General features: G+C 36.6%; 1 protein-coding gene across 1 annotated transcript in view; it reads left to right on the top strand.

Annotated features, from left to right (window-relative positions):
• The window catches only part of NBEA (neurobeachin), a 373,019-nt gene that overhangs the window by 203,919 nt on the left and 147,554 nt on the right, over positions 1–21,546 (top strand). Inside the window, 1 exon segment of the mRNA XM_031061401.1 lies at positions 7,973–8,116. Coding sequence (XP_030917261.1) covers positions 7,973–8,116 — 144 coding nt within the window.

Here is a 21,546-nt window from a genome sequence, read left to right as displayed (position 1 = left end):
GTCACTGCATTATCAAGTGTTTGTATTTTCAAAGAGCATTTCATTTATTTCCAAGGTTTTATCATTGTTAGCCTTTTCGATTCAAATTTTTTTTTTGGTTTTGTGAACAGGAAGCAAAATTAAGGCCAGCGTATGTGGGTGCAGTTCCTCAGTATGGAGTGTGCCAGTTTAGAAGTCTGACAACATTGATCCTGGCTTTAAGGTCTGCAAGCAGATAGTCAGAACATGTTTTTTCCTGGGAAATGTTGCTTAGGAACTAATCTAAAACTTTCCAGACGCAATCCAGGCCTCAACATTAAGACATGGCATAGGCATGTTTTTCACTTTTATGTCATCTTAAAAAGGTTGTATCAGATGCTATGTCAAAAGCATAGAATGCCTTGTTTAGCAAATTTATTTCATTGTTTCATTATCATGTCATACATATTGAAATTCAATCACCTTTTCTTTCTTGCCTTATTAATTAAATTTTCCTACTCAAATAGCTTGGTTTCCCTCTTCAGTGGCCTGTCTTAAGGAACTTCTGCTTACATGTGAAAGTCTTGAATAAAGAATAAATGAAATTCCTTTTTGCTGTCAAAACCAAATTGTGGAAACACATTGCATGCCTTTGAAAATCAGTACACTCTATTAGCAGACCTGTCAATATAAAAAGTGCATTTCATTTCCACCTCTTGCTCTAATAACCTTTTCTGTGTTACTCAGAGGCAGTTCACATAATCAGAGTATATTGTCAGCTTACTGGAGTTGGGGAAGCATGAAATGAAAATCGTGTTAATATTGATCCAATTCTCTTACTTGCGAGTGTCCTTGATGTCCTTTCCACTGAGCAATAACCGTTGGTGTGATGTAGATATTTTCCTCTCAGCTATTACTGTACTTTTTTTAAATGGCTAGAAACACACCTAGGAAAATTTTATTGCTCTTAATTATTTTTTCTTGTTTATCATCTTCGCCTGTTGAAATTATTCACAGAAGAATTTTGGTTTCTTTCTGCAATTTATCAAACTACAGTATCTGCCAAAATTCTGCCCTTCAAACTATCGGGGATTTGTAAAGGTTGTCAGTCATGAAATATGAATCCATTCCTTTGTGTACACGTTACAGTGGCAAACTACATCTTAATCCAAATATAAACATTTGACTGTTGTTAGTTCCCTTTCGAGGGACTTCCTCTGGTTCCAGTCAGAATAGGAATGTTCCAATGCATTTCAGGCTCCTGAAATGCCTTGGAACATTTGCTGGACTGGGAATATCTAACTCTGTAATCCACTGGCTATTTATAGTCATGGCTGAATCAGTGCAGGATCTCTCTCATACACTCAGAAATCCTGAAATCTCAAATACATATAAAGACAATCTTGACAACTGCTAAAAATAAATTTCATGATCACTCTGAATCTCACTCAGTTTTTGTGTCTGGGAACAAAAAAAAAAAAAAAAAAGAAAAAAAAGAGCGCCTAACATGGAACTTCAACTTTTATTTTTATGAGGGACCCTTTTTATTAATATAAAACACTCAGCCTCATCTGAGAAACATCTTTGCTTTGGCCTTGCCTGTATCCTCAATCTCCTTATTGGCATAGTCTGTGTCAGTCTTGTTTTACAGTGCAAAGCATCTGAGAATATCAAAAGGAAAAAATATAAAGCAGTTAAGTATTTATTTACAAATTACTTATATGAAGAAGATAATTTGGTCAGATATTAGATATAAAAAATAGAGAAAAATTGATGGAATGTCTATGATTAAATTTTCAGGTATTTATCCATTATAGAAAACAAAAATACTATTTGGTTTTACTTTTGGTGGAAGTAATTTCCAATACAAATATATGCAAATTTTCATTTCTATGAATTTTCATAGTTTTTCTTCCTCATTTCTTCAAAGATCCCTAATAATGAAAATCTGATTTAGCTTTCTCTTGTTTTTATTAAATCTATTTAAACCAGCCTTCCTTTATCAACAGTCACTTCTCTGATTCTCTGGGGAAACTAAATTATACGCCAGTCAAAGCTGCCCATTGCAGAAACACATTGCAATTTAAATAACAACCCCAGCAGGCACAGGTGGGGACAGCTTGTTGGGGTTGGCTGTGATGTGCCAGCACTGGGCTACTAAGCAAAGCCAAAAGTTGGGTCCCTTGAGCCGACCTAGGGATAGGCGGGGCGCGTTTCCCATGGAGCGAGCACAGCCTGGGGAAGGCTAGCTCCAGAGTCCTGCAGAGAGATACAAGGCTGAGATAGAGTGGTCACCATGTCGATGATTTAATCTTGCTGGGTTTTGTAGAGGTCACTTTACAGACTCCCAGGCAGCTGCTCTCCATAACTGTGACCACTGCAAGGGTACCGGTGCCTAATCAAGTTACTGAAGATTAGCAATGAAAGCTTTATGTATGTTAGAATACATAAAGCAGGAAGACAGATTATCTAGCAAATCTCTTTTTTTCTAAGTATTTTCAACTATTATGAGTGCTGAATGAACAAAAAATGTAGATAATAATGGTACATTTTAATTTTGTCCATAAATAAGCTTGGTTCTTCCTGTCGAAGTTAGTTTGCGCAATAAAGACAAAAATATCTCTCAAAAAAAAATGCTTTGTTCTTCCAAACTCTGTTGATAAATTACATTTCACCTGTGATACAATTTCATGGTTCACATTATGAACTGTCAGGTAGCCTCCTGTGAGAAACTAATTCTGAATTCCTTTATTTAACAAATCAGTGGAAACTACCTTATGTGACGAAAATTCAGCAAGAAAATCAGTATTCTATAGAGCAGTACATACTGTAAGATCTGTAAGGAGTAAAAAGCAAGTTTACCCTTAAAACTTTCTGAGGAGAGGTAAGCTTTGCAGAAACTCTGCTTTAGCCACTATAAAAGAGAGTTTTTAATTAAATGCAGCATTTTACTGTAAAGAGAACAGACTTTACTTATGTCAAATGCTCCTTTAGAAGCCACATAAAACTGTAAAAGACAGTATATGAAAAAGGTTTCTTATAGAAAAGAAGAACACCATCCCATGAAGCAGATTTCCAGATGTTTGGAAACATTAGAATTTCCTGTCAGTATATTTAGGTAACATTAAAATGAGGTTAACTTTCCATTCTGCCATCTCACTTCAAAGATCAAAGAGCACTCACTACATAAATTGCCTTATCGGTAATTCGTTGAAGTAAACTATGGAAACAACTTTATAAGAAGCAGTAGTCTCCTTTTGTTGGCCACAGTATTACCAAGCAAACTTTTCTTAGAAATAACCACATTTTTTAACCTTATTTTTTACTAAATGCAAAAAGAAAAAAATATAAAACACTTTATTTGGATATATAGTAAATGAATGGAAGAGAGAGCTAGAAACCCCCTCACTGTGTTCAACTAAATCAGAGTAATTAGTTTAATTTTTTATGAAATAAGTACATAAACGTAAAATAAATCAATAATATACTGTGTTTGTACTGCTAATTTTAAATTTTTATTTAGGGACAGGATTTTTGGATCTGGACCCTTACAGTGGCTTTGAAATATAGATTGCATCCCTAGGACCTGTTGTGACCTACAGAACCCAGCAGGGAATTCATTGATTTAGTTGAAAATAGAGACTAAAGAATTCAAATAACCTAATGAAAACACTCACCTAGCCCACCCCTGTTTCATGAAGTATTGCCTATATTAAATACTTCTAGTGACTGTAGCTGAAAATTAACATTAGATTCTCCTGTTCTTATTAGGGAAATTATTAGGGAAATCTATTTTGAGGGGTTGTGGTAATGGTTTTTGTGGTTCTTTTTTGGGGGGGGAGTTTTTTGGTGGCTTTTGTTTGGTTTTTTGGTTGTTGTTGTGGTTTTGGTTTTTGCTTGTTTGGTTCTTTTTGACTGCTTAATAGTTTCTGTTTAAGGAAAAGTGATGCTACTAGAGGAGTGATTATTACATTCTTGGCAATGCTGAACAAGTTTACTGTGCAGCTCATGCAATCTTTCAGACATAAAAAGTACACACCTTCCCATGAATATTGAGGTTTTGTAGAGGAATTTTGGTTGGTTTCTTTAATTTCTTTTAAAGGTGAGCTGTTTTCAGTTATCCTGAAAATACTGCAGAAAGACAGTTTGTAACATTTATAAAAATAATCAAGGGTAATGAAAGAAGGATTTTTTAAAACAGCTTATCTAGTCCTATGCATACATTCTTTTGAAATATGTTTAAGACAGAGCTTTTAAGTTTCAAGAAAGTAAGTCACCAAATCCAGCTGGACTTCAGGGCAATCTGAGTGATTTATTGCCTCCAAAATCTTTGCAAAATGTAGTTTTAAGAAATACTTAGCTGCTTGCTTCAAGGCTCCTTTCCAAATCTCAGTCTATCCCTTAAGTCTATCCCTTAAAATATCCGTTAAGAAGGAACTTAATAAGGACAAGAGCTGATAGCATCTGCCAATTCTAGTTCTGTGCCCTCCAGTGTCACAACACTGCTTTCTTGAAATGACATCTAGTTTTGTTTTATGTTTTCTTTTTTTAATGGATTTGAAACATATTCTAATTAGGCAATACAATTTCATTTTGTGTCTTTAAAACGCAAAGTCCTTGTGTGCTAAAAATTTTGAAATGAAATGTCTGGCCATAGATTTAATTTCATAGTAATTTTTCTGAAGCTTTGAAAAAAATATTGTTTGGATTTTTTTCCAACACACTGAAATATCAAATATTTATTTATTCATTTCTTCTTTTTATATCACTGTTAACAATAATAGACATCAATTTATGTCATATAATTTCTTATTCAGTTTGTTGTCTGGTTTTAAAAAGACAAGTTGTTTTTCTTCTTTCTCTTATTCGGAGAGTTTCTCTTGTTTTAAAACCTTTTTGAAGTTTTCTTGAAATATAAAAATAGAACATCTGTGACAGATCTGTTTTGAACATATTTCACATTTCAGGATCCAAGGAGATCTGGTGGTCTGTGGTATTAGCTTGTTAATTTCTTGATGAATGGCTAGAAAGGCCACGAAGTGCACTCAGTGCAGCACGTCTTCCGAAGATAGATGATCTCAAATAAATTCTATTCCCAATCAGTTTTTGATTTGTTAGGTGTTAAACCATTTCTTTGTAAGGACAGTGTTTACAAGCCTTGTAATGAGACAGCCCTGTGAGACCTTACTCTTCTTGCTGTAATTTTGATAAATGGAACTCTAATTCATAAAGGATATAGTGATTGAAGGGCAACTCCAGGTCCTGTACACTTTCATTTAGATAGATGTTTGGTACAGTACAGCAAAACTAAGGTGCACTCAACAGAGTGATAAATTTTAACAACAGCCAAACCAGAGGGGTTTTTTCCATCAGGACAAAGAAGGACTATCTATTATACTTCATAGAAACAAATGTATTTTTAATATTATAATCCAGAATGGATTTTATATATATTTGTCTTGTTGCTAAGCTCCAAATTTGCCAAAATAATTTAATGCCTTCTACTCTACCATGTTTTTTACACCTGTGTCTGGCAATATTTCTGTAATCTGGTACACTCATCACAAAGAATTTAAAATACCCTAATTTCAAGTTCTTTGGATGTAGTTTAAATGTTAGTAATGATTTGGAGCTTGGGGCTTTCTTCCCAAAAAATTAAAAAATAATTTAAAAAATATATTTTCACACATAAATAATTTTATAGAATTGTCATAAATCAGTTTCTGCAGAAATTATTGACTCTTACTCCAGATTAGTGCTTTTCAATTAGTTAATTTTATTATCTCATTTTATAAAGATCAGAAACTTACATAAAAATGATTAGAGCTACCAAAAAGGAAGGGAATGGTGTTTTGGTGCTTTCTTCCTCCACCATGTCAGTTCACTTCAGGCCCGGTCTCCTCTGGTGTCACAACAGGCGTTATTATTTATGTCAAATGATGCTCAACTCCCTCACTGTAAACAGAAGTATACCAAGATACTGACCTACTAATTTAATATGCAGAACAATTCTGATGTAATGCAACTGAAAATCTGTTACAGCACATTACTTTTTTGTGGTTTTTTCCTAACTCCTACCATTCTTACTTCTTTTTGTGAATAAGGAAGAAAAAATAAATACAAACCAACCAAACAAAAAAAAATTCAAAATTTGTACTAATACTGAAAACTTTTCCAACAATTAGTTAATTGAACAAGTTTTAAATTGGGCAAATAGTTATAGTTAGTTGAATTAAGTAAAAACCTATACAAGTGAGGTAACAATCATAGCCTAATAAGTGAACAGAGCAAAACACAGCATATTTACAATACAGCAGCACCATCTTAATCGCTATCAGAATTGTCCTAATGAAAGTAACAGCAAACAAGTCCCTAATTTTGCGCTTGGTGAAAAAAACAGGGTTTTGATTACTTGTTTCTCTTCACCTTTTCAGAGTTTCAGAATGTAGTTTCAGAACCAGCTATTGACTTAATAGCAATAGTATCCAAAAACTTAATATTAGGCCACATAAAACATGAGTTATCTCAGCCTGTGAGGAAGTGGCATGTTAGCAATGATCTTCAAACAGAGTAAACACTCCCTCAAAGATATGCCTACAGCAATTTTATTTATGTGGTGTGACTCTCCTGTGCACAAACTAATTAAAAGTCTCTAATTAATTGTAAGAGTAGGAGGTAAAATCATAACATCTTCCCAACTGCTTGCAATAACAAAACTGCCTGATACATCAATTCTGTTCCATGTATCTATCTTCACTAACCTGTCTGCTTACTGTATTCCTCTTAGTTGTGCTGTATTAATAGGGGCCCATGAGTCTGTGCATTTTACCTCAGCATTTTGCATCTGCCATGATAGTTTTCATCCTGTTTAAATTCAGCCATTGTGGAAGGCAAACAAAATCCATATGTGCGTAGTTTGGCCTATTTTCACACTCAGTCTGTAGCTTACTAGGAAGCAAATTTCCAAATTATCCTACAAAAAAAGAGAGATAGTTTAGAGAATTTATTTCTTGATTGACAGCAGTGGAGATGCCCAGGTCTTGTGTGGTCCAAGGTGAAGATGCAGGGTTTTCTGTTTAAGAAAAAAAATAGAAATCTTTCTTGTCTGAGGCCACTGTAGTCCATAGTACTGAAAATAAAACTTATGACCTCTTCCAAGCTAAGAAATACTATGAGGAGGTCACAACAGTAACATGAAAGGTATTTATGATATTAAACCTAATTATAATTCTGTCATTTGACCACACTAGGATTTATTTTTGTATCATAAGAATAAAATCAGGCAAGTTCCAATAAAGATATTCCCAAAATTCAATAAGTTAAATCTTCTGCCATAAGGAACCATCAGGCTGAATAGAAAAAACCAACTGTAGTCAAGAAAAATGAATATTATCCATGAAAACCTTTAGGTAATTGGCACATATCCACATACTGCCACTTTTATTGTGTTGCTTAAAAACACACACACAGATGTGCACCAAAGTTCCCTCACCATGCTTGTCTTTTTTTCCAGTCTTTTCTGAATCTCTGCATAGCCTACCTTGCTGTTACTCTGTATCAGAGATAAACCAACTCCTACTTCACCACTCTGTCCCTCCTATCTGAAAAGACAACAATCCTGAGAGATTTTGATTCCTGAAAGCAGCTTCTTTATTTAGAGTGGGTGGCTTGTGCTCTCAGGTCAGTCAAAGTCAGGGCACCAGGAACCCAAAAGAAAGTCCTGCTGAATTTGTTGCAGGTTGAAAACTAATGGAACAACATTGAACACAAAGTAAATAGCAATTATTAAAACCAGGAGAGTCTTTGTGGAAAAGTTTGTATTTTATTCGGGACAGGACAGAAAACAGAATAGACCTGCATATTTTGTAAACCTTGGTAAAGTTTTAGAAAATGTTCCTTCTTTTCTTTTTGATAAAGATGATTTATACTGTAATGTTTTTACTACTTGGCTGTTGTTGTTTTATATTTAAAATATTATTCAGGTAAATTCACAACATTTGTAACTTTTTTTTAGGCACTGAAGAGGATGTAGTGAAGTCAAAGAAAACTTTCCGAAGTCAAGCTGTGGTAAATCAGAATGCAGAAACAGAGCTTATGCTGGAAGGAGATGATGATGCTGTTAGCCTGCTCCAAGAAAAAGAGATTGATAACCTTGCAGGTAATTATACTTTTCATTAGTACTAAGATAAGAGTCAAAAGGCTCCTTTAAGCTTGTTAGTTCTTAACCTTTGTGGTTAACGTCTTAATATTCACAGCTAAGCATACAATTGCAATATGAACAGATTCTTTGCATTTCAGATTTTATTGCTTCCTCTCTACATCCTTGAGGTATGGGCAGTGAGTACAAAGCTTTTGCCCATTGCACAGTCTTTGAGCAGAGATGTGAGAAATAGCAATACCTCAGGCGCTTTTATTAGTGAGGGTCACTTCTTGAAAAGCCTGTAAATTCCAATGTGAAGCCTCTTTTTATTTATTTTTTTATCTGTTAAAGTGTAGATGGACTCATTCCACAAGTCAGGGTTTTGTGAGTCAGAGTGTGCTTGTGCCTGATCCCAAGTGCCATGCAGCTTGTGCAGAGACACCTGCCCTCCTGCTGGCACCCAGTTCTCTCAGTGATGGAGTTAAGGGGGATCTGCAGTATCTCAACCCATCTGTCACAGCAAGAGAAAAAGTTGCCTGTTTTAAGCAAGGACTAAGAGAGAATGAAGCTGTGACCAAGCTATGAACTTTGGGAGTTAGCATATGAGCTGGGAATGAACCTTCTGTAAATATGCACGAAAGAGCCCTTCTGGTCCTTTCCTGGGTGAAGGAGTCAGTGAGATCTGTTCATGTCTTCTAGCAGGTTCTGTTACAGCTCTGTCTTAGAGGTGATACTATCTTCCCTGGGAAGTAGTCTGGAAAAAGGACATGTTGAAAGTAGGAAAAAGGACATGTTGGAAGTTGAAAATACACTCTCAGATGGGATAAAACTGAGAAATATTAAATGTGCTAGGAAGTTTTTTAGATTAATTTACTTAGGAGTATCTTTATTAAACTACTCCCCTAAAGGAGAGTTTTGTGATCATGATTTTTTCTGCCTAACCAAATTTCCGAAATAGCTATCTTTGCTCCTGCACTTTCTTCTGATACCATAGTAAAAATCGGTAGCAAAGACAAGATCATAAGTAGATGATTTAAAAAATAAAAATAAAATCAAAGCAAAACAAACAAAAATCCCACCAAAAAAATGAAAAGGCAAAAAACCCCAACAACCCCAACAACGTGGAAGTTAGTCTCGTACTTTAGAACTAAAGCAGAGCAGAGAGGGAGAAAGAGATGCTTTTATTTGGGAGCAAGCATCAGTATATGATTATCACAGTTAATATGTCACTCTGCTTGCTTTCTCAATCTGCAGCTAACTGCTGCTGAGACACTGTTGTCTAAAGTCAATAAAATAGTGCATCAAGCGGGACCATAAGTGGGATAATTTGATCAATGTCCCTTTCTCTTTTAGAAGGAAAACTAGTATTGCTTTGGCTAAGTTCTTATATCTAGGAACACTGTTTCCAACTAAACATGCACATAGTAGTTTAAAAGGCTGTTTAGAGGCTGAAATATGTATTTAATTGAAATACTGATAAAAAACTGCAAAATGGGCATGAAAAATTCTTACCCAGTCTCAAAAATCTCGGTCAGAAATTAAGTTTTCTCTATGCCACAACACTGACATTTTGTTCAAACACACTGATGCAATACTATTCCTCTAGCTACCTCCCTCTGCAGAAACCTAGTATTTCAATGTGTCCTTAAGAATTAATGTGCAATTTATCCTTTTACTCAGGATTTCTGCTGGATGACAACTCCTGCTCTCTCAGGACATGGCACAGTCATTCTAGTCCTTTGCTTTCACTGCTCGTAAAACTGGGAGATATTGTCAGCATTGCAAAAGTAGAAATAATAGAAAGTGAAAAAAAAAAACTTTTGAAATATTGACAGGATGCCCTTGTGTTCCCTATCAATGCTAACAGAGCAGGCAAACTGCTTCCAAGTGTGGTGAGGTGATGTGATAATGATGCCATATGGTACCAAAACCTGTGAGCTTCTCAAAAAGAGCCCACACTCCACTATCTCAGTTTTACCATTAGATTAAGTGCAGCCTTTGCTACTCATCTCTCACTCATCTTTGGAGCTGATGTTGAGAGTTAATGATCACACACAGTATCATACATGTCTTCTGTAGATTTTACATTGGTAAAAAAACCCCGTGAATCCCATGATACCCTCTCTTTAGCTGCTGATTTTGCAGGATTTTCCATACAATGATATCACTGTTTTTCCCAGTTTTCAGTATATAGAACATGGCTCTGAAACTTGAGTCGAATAACTGAAATCAAGAAAAGCAGTAGGCAAAAAAGGTGTGGGTTTGGCCTAAGAAGGTCTGAACAATCTCTGTCGGCTCTGAAGAGCACGTCCCAATAAAGTCACACTGTCTGTTCTTGTCTAATTCTAAAGAGTTATGTACATTTAGTATACATGATCTGGAAATCTTTGAGATCTATCTGGTTATGGCATAGCACAGCATCATTTATATCTAGTTACTGCTCACAGTGAAATGACACATAGGAATTTCTATATTCCGATATGCCTCCAATTTAACTTTAAAGCTTAAATCAATTCAAACCTGATTTACAACGATTTGGATTGTCTCAGTAAGAGATAGAAATTAAACAAAATCTTTATAAACCAGGTTTCAATTGATTTAAGATTGTCCACATTTAACTAAAACAATTTAGCATTGTTTATTCCATGAAACTAAGGCACATTTTAAACAGATGAGGCTTTGGGTTTTAGAAAATTTTTAACTAAGAGGATATAAATAATACAATATTTTGATTTGTGAACTTAAAACTGAAAAAAAGGGAAGTTTGAAACAGATTGAGATTGTTCATACAAAGTTATCTGTACATACCTTTTGTTCCAGAGAGTCTTTATAGTTTTTCATCAACCATGTGGCACAAATCAATGTAAAGTTTGCTTTGATAAATTGCATATGGTATGGAGAATTTTTAAATAATTATAGTCTGAATATTTTTATTATATAATCTTAGTATTCCATATGTTGCAATTGCAGTTGGTCAGATTTCATTATATTAAGTGACATTTTAATAAAATATGAAAATCTAATTCCATGTTATTATGGTCTTAGGATTATGACTTATAAATTTGCATCACAATTTTTAACAAAAGCAGTATTGAAACTGTCTTGCAGTATGAGTTAGTGAAAGACAGCGTTCTTGTTTTAGCATTTATGTATTAAAATATTTTACATGTTTCTGTTTCAGTTTTAGCTCCTTTTCTTCCCAGACTGTTCACTTCAAGAGGCAAGTCACATCTCTGTTAGAACTAATGATTGAGATAGCCCAGTCAATTTTAACAGTTTCCTAATATATTGTGAATCTCTGGGTAATACAATCAAATCCACTGTAGTGAGTTGATATTACTAACTCTTGTCCTTTTCCATGTACATTTCCTAATGCTGCAGTAGGGCTCTTAAATACTTATGTTTTCCCTTAAGATCCTAAGAATTTAAATTTGCTAACAGTTTGTCTCCTGCTTAGTAGGTGATTGTTTCAAAATGAAAAATCTGTGGGTGTGTTCTAATGTTATAAGCTTGCATTTTTACAAGGATATAAGGTAGTAGATCTAGTAGATATGCAGTTTTCTTTTAACAAAGTTTTGTTGTTTGGGTTGGGTTGCTGGGTTGTTTATTTTAGAGCACCGATTTTGCATTAAAATAGGTCATTAAAAAAATAAATGTTGATCTAGTCAAGTTTTATGAATTCTATATTTTAGGAAGATGTTCTCTTCTCTTTGTTCTGAAGGTGCATTTCACTTGCTGAGACTTGTTTGTGTGCATTTGAGAGCAGAATTTAGCCTTGACGTTTTTGAAAGATACATGTTCTTAACTGGAGCACATTTCATCTATTTTGTCATAGAGCTGTTGACAGCAGCAAACATACCCCAGCCAAGCAAGGGATCCTTGATGGAATCTTTTGCTACTCTCTAAAAGAGTATTTTCTAGAAAGAAAGAAAGGAAATAAAAATAGGAGGATATGATGCTTTGAGTTATTTTAGGAAGACAAAGGGCTTTGGCAGGCATCTGGTTACTTGCGTGGGCTCAATCAACTCAGAAGCTGACTTCCTCATCAGCCACAGTGAATTACAGCCTCACAACACTCTTGCAAGAATAAATACATGTTATTTGCTCCATTATATGAGCAGATTGAGCAACTCATCCAAATAAACATGAGGAAAGCCATTAACTGCCTTTAATGAATTTTAGTCTTACTGTATCATAACCTTCAGTACAGAATCTTCCCTTCTTCATGGACATCTGCCTTGAGATGGAAGAAGCCTCCCTGCTAGTACAAATAGGCCAGGAATTTTGATACAGATGCAGCACTGCCATAACTTTTAACAACTTCGAACTTCAGAGTAGAAATATTTCTAGAAAGCAGCGCTATTACTGATAAACATGAGCTGATTTTCCATCTGAGCCAGCACAAGTAGCAAGTCCATCCTAGCCTGAGGACTAAATGTGAAAAACCTTCTCTCCAGACTTCTTGGGAGTGTGCTGAGTGTCTTCACTTACTGCCCTGTGCTAAGGAACACATAGGTCAGAGGGATTTGACAGCTTGTATTATTATTAATGAGATATAAGACCTTTCACTTCCAGGTCATCTTTTTGAAGTCCAGACAAACATTATCAACATCTGTTTTGTGGCCTATGCAATATAAGCCTTTTGTCTCTTTTCAGACAAACTAACAGAAATCATCATAATTTTGACCGATTTCCAAATTAAAACATTTTAGATGATGTCATTAGAATGAATTGGAATAGTGTCAAAAGTTGTACTACATAGAGTTACAATTAAAATTGTATAGCAGTACAAAAAGAAAAATTAAAAAAGATATATTATTTAGCGCATGGGGAAATTTTCTATTCCATGTTTTAACTAACATGAAGTCTCGCATAGGACCAGATGCAGCAATAAAACCACTAACACATCAAGGAACTGCACCTAAAGCCACAAAGAAACTTTGCAAAATAAGTATTTTTTATGGAAAACATATATTTTGACTCATCTTCAGATGTATAATACACATTTAAAATTTATACATATACATTTTGCATTATGGTAACACTTCTTTTGGCCAAGTCTGACAAGAAATTTTCTTTACAAGAGCTGAGCAGTGTAGACCAATCTCCGGCAAGCAAAGCTGTTTGAAACTTTATCTTACTTATTCCTAAGGTGTAAAGGAGGACCATATTTTCTTGAGTTTTCTTCTGTTGCCATTCTCAAAATGTTAATAATATGTATAGTATTATTTCTATTGTTTTTGTTAACAGACTAAACAGGTAGACAAACAGTAGATTTTCTTAATGAAAAAAAGCAACATAAACTTGAGCATCTACTGAGAAGGCAGATTTTCAAATTATTTGCTTTTTCAGGCATATAAAAATAATGTATTTGAGGCCAACTACAGAAATATTTCTTGTGTTATCTTCTGTTAGAGTAATGGATTGAAAGAAAAGACCAAATAGTGTTGCTATTGTCTCCAGCAGTGACCACAGCCTACTCAGGACATTTAGGGGTAGAGGAAAGGAGTCATCTTCATCCTTCTCCCTTCTGGAGAACAAAGCACAACAGTGGTTCCAAGGGTGATCTCATCTTCCCTCTCCAGCTCTTCTCCTCCTGCCCTAGCGTGTTCTCTCCCATGGAGCCCTGTTGTCCATCACATTCTCTCCTTCTCCTGCAGCAGTTGCCATCCACACGCCAGTGGCTCTGATGGTCTGGAGCGGCCCAGAGGTCAGAAAGCAACAACCATAAGGGAAACCCAGCAAGGACTGTAGCAAGTCCACAGTGGTGCTTCCTGATAATTCTCTCTCAGCCTCTAACAGCTTGTACTTTTGATACTTCCAGAGCCAGAGGTAGTCATTAGCTTGCTTGCTTTCTTCTTTTCTTCTTTCTTTCTTTCCTTCCCATTTTATCTCTCTTCTCTCTCTTACACTCTTTTTTTTCTCTCTGTCTGGAGGTGGCTAAGGTACCATAAGCTTTACCATACTTTATGCTTTTTACCTTTAAGAAAGTATGTATATCCATGTGCCCACACAAATAAGTAAGTTAAGTAAAAATATAAAAGTTTCAATAGAGAATACAAAAAGTCTTAATATTTCTTCTAGTTTTTCAAGCTTCCCAGTGGAAACTTTTCACTGAATTCAGCATGCACTACTAAGTAGATTTTTTTTTTCCTTTCAAACTTGATTATTATTGCAAATTAGCATTCAAGATAGGAATTTCATTGGGGCAGATGCTTGTCTGGCAAAATGACAGGAATGTGGAAGAAGAGTAATTCCATTTCCCATTCTCTGATAGATACATAACCATACAAGGCTTTTACTTCCAAACATGGAAATTTAATTCAGCCAGATTTTCGTAGTTTCTGTTTTTTACGTATTCAGATTTTGATCCTCAAGTCTAAGTATAAAAAAGAAAAACATATTTGTATGAGTTTAATTTGGAGTATAGATTCAGGCATAAACTGAAAACAATTATATTTTTGATATGTAGTTGGCTTTCACACTGAAAAAGAAAAAGGCCCGCAGTTTCTATAGCATACTATTTTTAGACAGCTCAGTGTTTATTCTAATCATTTTTTCCATATTATTATCCAAAATATCTTAATATTTTATAAGGTGGTTGTCGGTCACATATGATAGTGCTCCTAAGCACAGCTTTGAAGAACTCTTCTCTTTGTACCTTAGTACATCAACTCAAAGACTGAGCACCTTCAACTTTTAAAATGACAACCAGATTTCCTGCTTTCCAAGCTTTAAAATTAAATCAGTTCAAACTCTGTTGGATCGTATTTATGAGTGGCTCTGAGAGTGCTTCATATTTTGTTACTGTCTACTGATAACAGTCTATTTAATTTGTTTTTTCCTACATTGCAAAACTCTTTTTTTGAAATTTCTAAGGCTGCAAAATTAGACTACAGTGGAGCCTATGACTTCACAGGTCTGTAGCTTCTCCCTTTTCCTGATGTGCCACACCCTGGATGGAACGGGTTAATTCATCAAAGGCCAAGCTGATGAGCTACCTGATATATAGGAGACTGCAGGAAGACAGGCCTAGACATAAGGAAACTCCACCATTTTGCATCTTATTTCATCTTCACTATGCAATTGGTTCCCATGCAAAAATCCATTTATTCTTCATAGGAACATATTGGGACTAACCCACCATAGATTAGTTGAAGGAATGTATTCAGAACTGTATTGACAGTATCTATGTTTAAACTAAGCACTTTCATTGACCTTCGGACAGGACTTTTTTTGCCTTTCCTTTTTTCGTCTGAAGCAAATTAGATCAGTCAAGAAGACATTTTGGTCAGTCTTGGTTTAATTAACCAGAAATTGTACCAGAGGAAGCCTCATCCCATGCTTTTAGCTCAGCTTTCTAAAGAAACAAGGTTTATGTAAGCACCCTCTGTTAGTCTCTATCTTTGTAATTTCTGAACCTGGAAGCCATTTTGAACAAATTTTTGAACAAGAGTAAAGACTTGAGAAGCAATAAAATTCCAGCAATGGAATCAGGTCAGTAAGGAAAAAGGGCTGAATGACAGAGCCTGCCACATCACTTCTCCTTTCAATAGGTACCAGAGGATATTTGTGGAGGAGTCTTCTGAATTACCCTAACTGTGGGAATGCAATACATGCAGCCAACTAGTAGACACAGTTGCACTAAAGTTGGCTCTGGTATGGCTTAAAGATACTCATATTTTCAGAAAATTTTGAAGTTAACAACTGCTGCATCTCAAGTGATTTTTCCAAACATACCTGTCAAGTTATATGTTGATCCAACAACCTATGTCTTCATTCCCACACAGATGTAGGAGTTACTATCCGTATAAGTGAAATTTAAAATATCATGAGCTATCTGAACATAACATTTCTGTTCACTCTGGTCTCAAGAAATACAACACTTACAGTTTATCTGAAGAGCTTTTCCATAATAGAGACTGGGAGGAATGAAAGCTGAAGGGCTTATTTCCTTAAATTTCTAATCAATTGAGCCCTATGGGCATGACAAGGTACACAAACTGGACTGTATAAGATACCTGTCAAGTCTGGTTTGCTCAGACTGGCATCTGGGATCTGATCCCTTGTGTTCCTGACTTGTTAACTCAAGTTCCTGTTTCAGTGGTATACCATTGTAGCAGGCTTCTCTCTCTGCTTTCTCCTTTCTTCTTTAAATGAACATTAAACATGTTATTCTTTTGAACATTAAATATGCTTTTCTAGGGTGTATTTTTTTCTGTTACATTTTGATTAAATAGCTAGCTATAGTGACTCTCTCAGAGAGAAAAACTGTTACTTATGTGAGTGTGTTCAGCATCACTTAAGGTTTTCTAGGTTGAAAAAGTATCTTATGTTTTACCTGACAATGAGGAGGGAGCTAGTGCAGGTCCTACTGCATCAGTGTAGAATACTCACATCTGGATGCATGGCCTAACAATCAAGTTCTTAAGTTTCTAAACCATCTTAATTTACTCAGTCCTTCCAGGGTATAGCTTCAGGCAGAGCACATTGTATGAATCTAATTTTGAAGTGGCAAATGTGTGCATTGCAGTAGTGAGGTCCCTATCCCAAATATTTACGTTTCTGGCCAGGTGTAAATCATTAGGGAGAGTTGTGACTCTTATTAATATCTGATCATCTGGCAGGTTGGCACTTGGACACGTCCTGGAAAAACTCTAAAGCCATGTAAGCCATTGGGAACTTCAGCACATTCAGAAGTTCTCATGTGTGCCACAGAGTAAATCTGACTTTACCTGTAAAAGGGAGCAGGTTATGTTTCTGTTACTTTGGGCTGTTAGACACACAGCTAATTGTTCCACAAGACCTTCAGTGGTTCAGTAAGACTGACTTTGGTTTCGCGTTGAGTTTGTCTTTGCAATTTCTCTAACTGTTCTATGAAGTGGCTGCTTCCTATCACCCTTGGAACAGTATAAAGAAATTGTTATTCCTAGAAATATTGGGAGGCATGTTTTCCCTCAGGAAAAAGTACTATTTAATATTTTTCTTTTAATGAGACTAGGAAGGTATAGAATTAAAATAATAATAATTTACCCATGAAGGTGCATGTGTCACTTAATTCAAGTATATAGGTGAGTATGTATATGTTTGAGATAAAATTACTTTTTTCTTCTCAAGCAGCACTATATTTAACAATTTTCACAATCTCATCAAAAACTATGTAATTCTTTCTTACTATTTTATTCACAGTTATAATATGCAAGATTGTTTTTATTTACATTTTCTTTTTAGTCAAACACACTCGCTGTTTTGGCAACCACTTAAGAGAATTGAATTGCTGTAATTGTTCAGTCATTGTTGTTGAAAAAGACCATTTAAGTTGATCTTATACGTTAGTAGTAGTAGTGTTGCATGCTTTATGGAGGAAAGGGGGGAAAAGTGGGGAAAATCTTGAATATCAGGGCCTATCCACACTGGCTATGACATTTAAACAAACAAAAAAAGTCAATCCCTCTCTCACAATATGAAACATATGATTGTGCAGGGGTAAAAAGCCAACAAAATAAGCTTGGATACCTCTGAAAACAGGAGAAATTAATTTGGGATATTATTCAGTGGTGGAAGAGAAAACCAAGATTATAGTCATATTTAGATTTGATTCTGGTTTTTGCATTTAAAAAGTTGTGCAAATTAATGAAACTGTTGAAAGTAATGAGTAAAGGGAGCTGTATATGTACATTCTTATAAGGGCCTTGGCTTGAGTGAAGTTACTGCCTTCAAGTACTTGCTGTAGTGGAGAACAAATTGGGGGCAGCCATCCTCATGTAAGTGCAATATATTTACTGCAGAAATCTTTTTAAAGGGTAGTGTGAATCAAATTTAGGATGACAATGGGAACAAAATAGACTAAATTCTGTTAATTGTTTAGGAATTTTACCTTGTTTACTAGTTATTTACTTGGCACTGCATGTGTTAGTTTAGATGTTAATTGGTTGAAATATTTTTCAGACTAAAGAGCTTTTCCCAAAGGATTCTGGTACCTATACCTCTTTCTACTTCCATGCTATGTGACTTTCATTTCAAGAAACTGAAGTTTTTGTGTGCTTGTGCGTGTGCTACATCTAGTTTTTTTAAGTATAAGGATTTCTGTACGTTTCAAATACAACTCAGTGCCAGATACATGTGGCTTTACAGTTAAAGCACTGAGGAAATTTCAGTTGTCTTATTTCAGGTATCTTGTGAGTGATTTTTATTATTCTTATTATCTAAAATTCTTGTGTGTCATATCAAATTATAAAATGTAATTTATGCAAACTATTTTACTTAGGAAAAGTATTGGTTTCAGTTAATCTATGATGAATATATGTATATGAAAAAAGAGCTATATGTTTTTTCTTTTAAACTAGTATCAGTTAAAAATTAAATATGCCAACATCCACCTGGTTTTTTTCAGAGTAATTACCAGTAGGTTGTAAAATTAAATTGGTTGAGCTGATTGGATATGTTTTCAAAGTACTTGTCTCAGCTAATACATTTTCATTTATGGGTAATCACCAAAATTTTATTTTAGAAGTTAGACTTCTAGGCCTGCAGCAGGTAAATGTCTTTTTTTGTAATTCAGCATATAAAAGCATATACCTTACCCTCCTTAGGAGTAATTGTGCCCAATCGTCTTAGCAGGTATACCTCCAGTGTAATTTTCAGGCTCATGAATGTAACACGTGTTTAGCTGTCACAGCTAAAAATGACAGTTTATGAAAATGAAAATATTTAAAATAATGAGTTCAAAATACCACTCTTTAGCAACTTTCCTTAAAAGGTGTAATTTTACTGATATTCCATTAGCAGATAACAAACTTTTAAACCTAATAGAACTTTTCACTTGGCTTGATTTGCTTTACTTGAACTTGAAAAATACAGGAGCTAAGTTACAAGAACAGGGAATGAAGCCTCTGTTTAACAAAAATTACACAGGGGAGCAGGGAAGTTACATTCTGCTTTTATTCACTGGGACCTTCTAATTTCACAATTATTTACTTTTGGAAAGAAAATATTATTTTAAAAGGTAGATGTGTGGTAGAGTTTATTTTAGAAATGTAAATCACATGGGCTGACCACTGGGATCAGGCAACAGGGAAAAATCACCATTTGAACAGATTGCTAGACCTGTGTGTCTGAAGTGATTTCTGGACTCGTTTTAAGGCCAGAACTTCTGTGGTAGGTCGCTGCCTTTCTGTTGCGGTCGCCCCGATAGCTCCGGAGAGGTTCGGTAGAGGCAGCGAAATGATCCTTAAAGAGAGATGCTTTTGCTTAGAGTCCCAAGAGCTGACAAGCGCCCTAGACACGGGTCCCCTACACAAACGCCAGCTTGTTGGGCGAAGCGAGGCAGCCACCGCTGCTGCTGCGGCCGCCTCTCCCCCGGGCAGCACGGCCCTGGCCCCGGCCTTCTCCGAGGCCGCAGCCGCGCTGGAAATGAATATTTACATCCCCTGGAAAAGCGCAGCTCGCCACCGCCGAGGGGCCGGGCGGAGGCTGGAGCCGAAGCTCGTTATCCTTCCCGAATGCGAATGAGCCCGTCCCGCGGCTCTTGGCTCAGGTGTGCTCAGCTTTTGTTTCATTAGATTATCAATTGGGTTTGGGAAGGAGATCCAGAGCTTCCCGATAGCTCGGTGCCATATGGAAAATCTGCGCTATTTTGATTATGCTCTATGTAAACATTTTAATATCGGATCCTTAAAATCCAGAGACTGTCCCAAAGGGGATTAAAACATAATCCTCTCTCTCTATAGCTGTAGTGGATTAATTTCGTATTCTCTCAGTGGCTGGCTTGCTCCCTGAAGGCTACAACAAAAAGACTCAGTGCTCCTTAAACATGCTACGGAATTGCAAGTTGTAATTGGAGATTTCCAAAGGACAAGTGTAAAAATGAAACACTGCTAATACCGATTTTTTTTTCATTTTGTGCTTTAAGAAAAGAAAAAGTCTGTAAAGATATTTTTAAACTTAGTTTGAACATCCCCTTTCCTGAAATCCCATAACGTGACTGCTATTTATTTTGCTTTATGGTTTTGGGGGGTTTTTCCTTTGTTCGTTTGTTTTTGTGGGTATTTTTTTTTCTGTTTTTGGTTTTTTTTCCCTAAAAAAAAAAAAAAAAAAAAAAACCGCAGGAAAACCTTTTCTCATCTGGAAAGTACGATGATGCTTATTCCTTGTCGCATTGTGATATCTCTGACATGTTTACCTTGCAACAAATCTAGGGTGTCATTTGAGTAGAATGCAGGGCAGATGCCAAGGTACCAGTCTGGGAGGGATCTCGGAGCCTTTTCTCGGGAGGAGTAGAAAGCCAGAAATCCCCGATTTCCCCTGCCTCCAGGAACGGGCTAAGAAGCGACTGTTCCCTTTCCCTCCACATTCACCCCTGCTTTTGCAGCTCTGCCCCCTGCTCCAGTCCGCCAGGGCACATCACCCGCTAACCGGAGCGCACCATTGTCTCCGCCTGAATGGCAGATTATAGGGTTTGGCCTTTTGGCCATTAAATAGCGGTGGCTTTATTTTTATTTTAGCCACACAACACCAGGGAAAAAGAGGTAATTGGATTAAATTGATGTTCTTCCTTCTGGGATTCAGCAAAGCCCACAAACGCCTCCTTAAAGTGATAGAATATCGGGTCGTTTCCAGGACGCGTCTTTCCAAGGCGCTTTTCTCCCGGCACAAAGGCCCGGGAGCCCATCACCCTGCGCCGGGCCAAGTGTGTCCGAGAAGGGACAGAGGAGGGACAGAGCGCTCTGCTTGAGAGGGCAAGTGCTTCTGCAGGGCAGGGAACCGCCGGCTGCCCAGACCCCCCTTCTGTAAACACAGAGAAAGGGGGGCTGGGGAATAGAAACCCAAATCCACTTGTAATCGTACAAGAGAATCGGGCGTAATTACTTGAGCAACCTAGATGAAGATTGATGAGGCTTTAAAGCGGCGTTTCGGATCGATCACCCTGCCCTTTGGAGCCTCCAGCCGGGCTTCCCCGGCTCGGATCGGTTCCTTTCCCACCGCCAAGGGAGGGAGAGAAGATGGAGGCGAGACTGGGAGAGCAGCAAGGCAAGCCCAGCGCATGTGATTCCGATCAGCTGACTGGGGTCAAGAGGCTACCTCGGTTTATTAGGAGATGGAAAACAATAAAATGAAAGAAAATAGAGTTTGTATCAATATTATGCCGTCCGCCACGCTGGGCTGCTGAAAGCTGTCACTGAAACTGTGCGTTTTAGCTTCCCTCCGTACGCACAGCAATCCCTGCCGTCCTCTTTATTTATTTTGCAGCGTAAATGACAAAATATTGAGCAATAAGGGCTCAAATTGGGTGTTACAGTAAAGCAAAGCATTAACAACATGACAGTTAGATGCGCCGATACAGGAGTAATTTGGGCTAAGTGAGTAATTTGAAGGGCTGCCTGCGAGAGCTGGTAGTGAAGTGTGCGGGCAGTGCTGGGGAGGGGGAGAGGGCGCATCCGAGACGCTGG

This window comes from Geospiza fortis, unplaced genomic scaffold (assembly GCF_000277835.1).
Source record: "Geospiza fortis unplaced genomic scaffold, GeoFor_1.0 scaffold181, whole genome shotgun sequence".
Taxonomy (NCBI): domain Eukaryota; kingdom Metazoa; phylum Chordata; class Aves; order Passeriformes; family Thraupidae; genus Geospiza; species Geospiza fortis.
The sequence above is the reverse complement of the archived record's forward strand: the minus strand, read 5'-3'. Positions and strand labels throughout refer to the sequence as shown.